Source organism: Macadamia integrifolia, unplaced genomic scaffold (genome assembly GCF_013358625.1).
Source record: "Macadamia integrifolia cultivar HAES 741 unplaced genomic scaffold, SCU_Mint_v3 scaffold_15A, whole genome shotgun sequence".
Lineage (NCBI taxonomy): Eukaryota > Viridiplantae > Streptophyta > Magnoliopsida > Proteales > Proteaceae > Macadamia > Macadamia integrifolia.
The window spans coordinates 81,872-88,046 of NW_024870627.1; the positions used below are offsets into that span (position 1 = coordinate 81,872).

General features: G+C 36.2%; 1 protein-coding gene across 1 annotated transcript; it reads left to right on the forward strand.

Moving 5' to 3' along the window:
* The first annotated feature begins 3,658 nt into the window (after nucleotides 1-3,658).
* Nucleotides 3,659-4,147, forward strand: LOC122070946 (glu S.griseus protease inhibitor-like). The gene is made up of 2 exons (XM_042635194.1): nucleotides 3,659-3,719; nucleotides 3,835-4,147. Exons 1-2 carry the CDS (start codon nucleotides 3,701-3,703, stop codon nucleotides 4,026-4,028), a joined length of 213 nt encoding a protein of 70 aa, XP_042491128.1. The 5' UTR covers nucleotides 3,659-3,700; the 3' UTR covers nucleotides 4,029-4,147.
* Nucleotides 4,148-6,175: the final 2,028 nt, after the last annotated feature.

Consider the following 6,175-nt stretch of genomic DNA (forward strand, 5'->3'; position numbering starts at 1 on the left):
TTACTTTGGTGCAGCTGCTGCAGATGCAGGTTCATTAGCCTTGGTGATTTATTATCTCAAACAAATGGCAATTACAATTTCATAAAACATTATTTTTAAGCATTGATTCTTAAGAAGAATGTAGCTCTTGAGGAGTGTTTACAAACTTCCCAATATAACTTTTCAATGACGATCCTGAGGTTTGCTGTACAAATGAGATGGGCAGGGTTCCACGATTGGCAGGATCAATGTTCTACACTTCTACGGTTCCACCTGGCAACATGTGGAGGTGTAGCTATCTGCCGGCACAGGCTAGTAGTTACTCACCTAGTGCTACCTCATGGAGGAATACCCTATAGGATCATTCCATTTGGTTGACAATTTATTTTGCTTTGAAAACTATGAAGTGGTTGTTATTTTTTCAGGTTTTGAGAGTTGGGGTTTTTGAAACCCTAATTTGGGAAAAACATCTATACAATGATCATTGTTGCCAATGTTGAGTAGCCAATTTAATTATTGCAATACTTCAAAGAACTTGTACTGTGGGTTTTGAGGCAACCTTAGTTCTTTTTGTATTTTCTTGAACCTTATATGTTTCACTAAGGGTGTCAATTTCAAACCGAAATCGAATACTGAATGTGAAATCAAGCTGAATTAATTAGATCAAATTGAACCAAATTAATTTGATTCAAATTCGGTTTGAGTATATGAGTATGGACTTTGGTTTGGTTCGGTTTTGGTTTAGCATGTAAGAGCCATTGGTTCAAATTGAAACCGAATTGAATTGCTCTTAAAATAATAAAAAAAAAAAAAATTTAAAATGAAAAGCTTTATTACCGTAAAGAGAGGTTTTTTAGCTGGTATGTAAAATATCAGCGAATATTTACATGCTAATATAATTTTGGAGGTAGCAATGGCCATAAGGCCCATAACTTGAGTCCATTATGGCCTTTGGTCCATCATAGTCATGGTCCAAATGTGGAACCACTTTCATAATCGAGGTTCAAAACCGAATTAAAACTGCGTATAAGAATTGAATTGGAACCGAAATAATTGATCTGAATTGATCGGCTTGAGTATCTAAATGCAAAACTGAGTCGGTTCTCAGTTCAGTTTTGGTCTACCTTATTATCATTTGGGACCGAATCATCTGATTTGAACCGATTGACACCCTTACGTTTCACGATGTGGGCATGCAAAAATGCTTTGGGGTATTCCCACCGTCAATGATACACAACACAATATGATAACTATACAAACATAATGTCTAATTTCATCACTAGTTAGGAACAGCTTAAGGTGTAGACCTAAGGACAACAATTGTCCAATAATATCATACAAACCAATTATCATTTAAAGAATATTGAAATTCGTATTTGATGGATACATAAATCCAACACAATCCATTTCTTCCACATGGAAAATTGGTACACATTTAAATAGCAGCAGTTATCATAGTTTAAAATATCTTTGATATCGATACGATATGTATCTTAAATTTAACCTATTGATGTAGTGATCGATACCAATATTTTAATCCTTGATCTTTAGAATCTCTTAGTTTATCTCTGATCCAATACGATATCTTCAGATATATATTTTAAATTTAGTCGACTGGTACAATAACTGATCAATACAATAATCGATATTGATACTTTAATCCTTAGTAGCTATGAAATGAAATCATGAAACCGTTGAAAAACTAGAATAAAAGTTTTAACACGGTAGGCTAGATAGGGAATTGGAACCTCAAAATTTAACATGTGGTTAATGTTTTTTTTGGGGGGGGGGGTAATTTCCTTTGAATTTGTGGGGGCTCTAAAAAGCCAGACCTTGTTGAGAGGACGAAACTTCTCGAAATCGGATAACTTATAAAATATACTCGAGATAGGGTAACTTATAAAATATATGAATGTTTCTCTCTCTCTCTCTCGTGGTTTCTTAGGCTCAAACATTTGACCCATAACGTATTGGACTTTCTCTAAGGATTCTTAGATGGATAGTCTTCTACGGTTGGTGAGCCCCTTCAACGTTTGGATAAGAATCTATAGGGGTTCCACGGAAGAACACTACCCAAAATATTGACCTTCCAACCATTTCCATTGTTTCCTAATGGCTCACAGCTGAGAAGTCTTTGGAGTTTTGGCTGAAAATCCATGTATGTGAAAGGGGTGGGTTGGGGGAGGCCGGGAGGAAGTTGACTTTATTAATGTCATTACCTTAATTTAAGACCTATAATAGAACCTGAGAAATGATTTAAGAAATTTAAATAGGACTGAGCTGAAGATCATGGCATCATGCATCCACATCAAGAGTACAAATCCGTACATCCAATGCTTTTTTCATGAAGTTTACTTGGGCGACAAACCATCCCATTGTTTGAGGATAAGGTTTGCCATTGGAAACATAGAAATGTTTGGTGCAAAGTACAAGCAATGTTTTTATTTTGGTACCAAGTTCAAACAATGACAAACCATGTTTTTGAGAATGAAAGGAACCTTATTACTTTTTGTTGTATTTAATTCAAGGAATAAAAAACACTGTCTGCCCTTATGTGTCTTTACACCTAGATATAGATGGCTACAAAAAGATCATGATACCCTTGTGTAACCTTTAACTGGTGCAATGGCCATGCAAGCATACAAGGTTCTCTTGTCCTTAATTTAAATGAGTTTCAAAACATCTCATTTGTCTTTTTTGAAATTGTAGTTTTTCCTCCCTCGTGATTCTTTACGTTTTAATTCTTGGTATGTGCTTTTGCGTAATGCACTTTCTGTATTACATGTTTAGTTCCACATTGAAAGTGAAGTAGGAGTAAGAGAAGAGGTACGTATACACATTGTAATGAGAAATATAAACGATAAGAACTTTTGAAGGGAAGTCGCCCTCCTCCAATGGGTTGGTTGGGTTTGGAGTACTTTTTTTCACACATGCGAACCGAGCTGAGCCGAGATGGTGTGTCTACTCTTAAACACTATAGGTTACCCCCATGTTTTAAGACGCTCCCACGTACCCACCCATTGACCCGACTATAATCATATTCTCCATTGATAGAGAAGCATATCTAATTTCACCATGTATATAAACAATCTTATTATCCTACCGAACCACATAATTTATTGTATTCTTTATGTGACTGTTTGTTTATGATTTTAATTCTTTCTACATCGTTTTAAGGTTCCGTTTCTACAGGATTTTGCCTTCCTGACAGACCCATTGGAGATGTTGTAGCTTGCATTGAGTTTTGGGCTTTGTTTTGTTTGTTTTGATGGTTGCTTTTTGATCTCATGGGTCTACTCTGTACATGAGATTGCTTAATAGATTTTCTTTGAGCTTGTCCATTTTTCCTTCTTTAATTTCTCTGAACATATGGGAAAAATATAGTTTTGTTTTCATTGTGGTGAGAAAGGAAGAGATGAGAAACCAGTCCTTGTTCTTAATATCCCAATGGTTGTTGGGTAATGATTATGGTCATATATCTTGAATTGTTTGAAGATTGAAAAGGCAAAAGTGAAAATGTCAATATTATGGTTTCGTCTAATTCAAGCATCTAAAATTCAATAAAAGACACCCAAAACAAATCAAACTTTACGTATAAATGGTTTAATTAGGTAGCCAACAAAGCCTTTACTTCAGTCTATAAATACTCAACTTCTTATACATAAGAGCTATCAAGTCACAAGGAGTAGAAGAAAGAAAGCCAAAAGAAGAGAGAGAAAAAATGACATCCGAATGCACTGGTAAGAATATACAAAGCCTTTAAGAGATTGAATTCTATATAGTTGTCTTATTAAGTTGTTTGTAATTCTATGATATATGAATGTTTATGTTAATGGGTTTCCCATATACATATAGGGAAGAGTTCATGGCCAGAGCTGAAAGGGAAACAAGGGGAAGTTGCAGCAGCAACAATAGAGAGAGAGAATCCTGAAGTTGATGCTGTAATTGTGTTGGAAGGATCGGTTGTTACAGGAGATTTCCTCTGCACTAGGGTTCGTGTTTGGGTTGATGAAGATGGCATCGTGACAAGGGTTCCTGCTATTGGTTAGGACTTCCAAGTAGATTATACTTAAAGTTCTACATATCATTTGTAATGTAATAATAATTGTGAAAAGGAAGCCCCATGGATAATTTGTATGAATCTTAAACCTAAATAAGAGTGGCTTAATAAATAAGGGTAGTTCCTACTGATTAATAGTAAGCTATCTGTTCTAATAAATTTGGTTCTCTCTCTCTCTCTCTCTCTCTCTCTCTCTCATACACACACATGCACAAGGTTCCTAATCTTGGGATCAATCTCGACTCTCGATCAATATTCATTTGGATTGCTCTAAATCTAACCTCAAGGGGTTAACACAGTTGGCTTGGAGGGGACACGGTACTTTACCTCAGGAAGCAAGGTCACGTGATCAAACATTCGCCACTGCACCTAACTTCTTGGGGCCACCGCACAAGAGTTTTTGTCTTTAACTTTGTTAAAGAGAAAAGGGTTTTTATTATCTTCTTACACTTGGATTGTACTAATAGATCTATAGGAAATCGATCTTGACCAATATTGACCCAATCCAAGAGATTTCAGGGATCCCGATCCAATTTTTAAACCATGTGCACAAAAGTGCATAAAAGCCCTTCTAATAATCGGTAGAGCATAAACTTGCTTTTTGAGGAGATCCCCAATCCTAGGGTGATCCCATTGACACGGGTGAAGGGTAGGAAAGAAAAAAAAAAAAAATAGGACATTTTTTTATTGAGAAACAATTGTATTTTGTCCGATCTGGATTAATATAGGTCAAGGATTGAATTGACATCAGCCAAGTCCAATTGCAATATCTTAAGCCATGGGTTTAATACGAAAGTATCTGGCCATCTACTTTGTTTTGTTGATTGGCTTGTCAAGGCTCAAGCATGTGGTTAGGAGAACTTGGTGATCTCATATATGTTCATCATATATTGTGAGTCTAGATCAACTCCTCACATGGGGATAGGAGTTATCCTCCCCACATGGGCGAGAAACGTCCATTGGGGATCCTTCTTCTCACCCATGTGGGGATCCTTTTCCCTTAGAATTTCAACTGAAAATCAATGTCCTTGAAGGAGATGGATGAGAGGGGATGAGGGTTGATGTCTAACAACTTTATTAATAAAAATAATCAAAGAATGAGAGAGAAACATCAATGAGCTATTGTTCCATTTTTGACATGATCATCAGCAGAAAAACAGCTCAAACAAAGATGGACTGACTGAGTTGATGATTATTATTATCATGAATCAACATCAAGAGTACAAATCCGTACATCAAATGCCAGTTAATGATAAAATTGAATAAGAAAATCTATGATCATGGATGTGCTACTGTGATAACGATTGTAATACCTTTTTCAGTATTCATTAGGTCAAGAAGTGGAATTTGAAGTTCTATCGAAGATTACTTGGCCGACAAATCATCCCACTTTTGAGGATAAGGTTTGCCATTGCAAACATGGAAAAATTGGTGAAACAATGTCAAACCATATCTTCAAGAATGTAAGGAATCTCAGGACTACCAGAGGGTCGTAACTCTGACCTTCTAACAGTTGTGTGCTTATTAGCTTTCTGGGTCAGGATTTAAGGAGTGGAAGGCCTTTCGGTTTCATCTTTCTTTTCTCGTCTCTCATTATTTTATTTAGAATTTTATTTTCTATTTCGTTTTGCAGGGATCCATGGAGCCACCCCATTAAATGGGGATAAGACTGAATTTGTCGTTATTTGTTAGGTTGATTAGGATTTTTTTTTCTCCAATATTGTCCCTTTTGAGGACCTTCTACCCGGATTTTAGGGGTTTTCTATGGTTCTCTTTCTTCAAAGCTAGATAGGCGTACCCAATGCATGAAACTCCATTTCTTTTTGAGTCTTTTGAAAAAGAAGGTCTAAAAACAAATTTCTTCTAGTTTTGCCTTGAAATGTGTATGTATATATTTTTGTCTTCTAGTTAAAAGAAATTGAACAAAGTTTTCCTTCACAACGATGGGAATCATGGGATGATCTTTATGGGAATCCCCTTCTCTCTTCCCCTATTGTATTGTGGACCACAGACCACGGTGAATGAAAACTCAACGAGTTTACTTGTCACTGCACATTTGTGATCCCTACCGTACTGTTGATCCACTGAAATCTCTTTGTTTCTTCCCTTGATTGGGTATCCGGATGTACTGTAAGG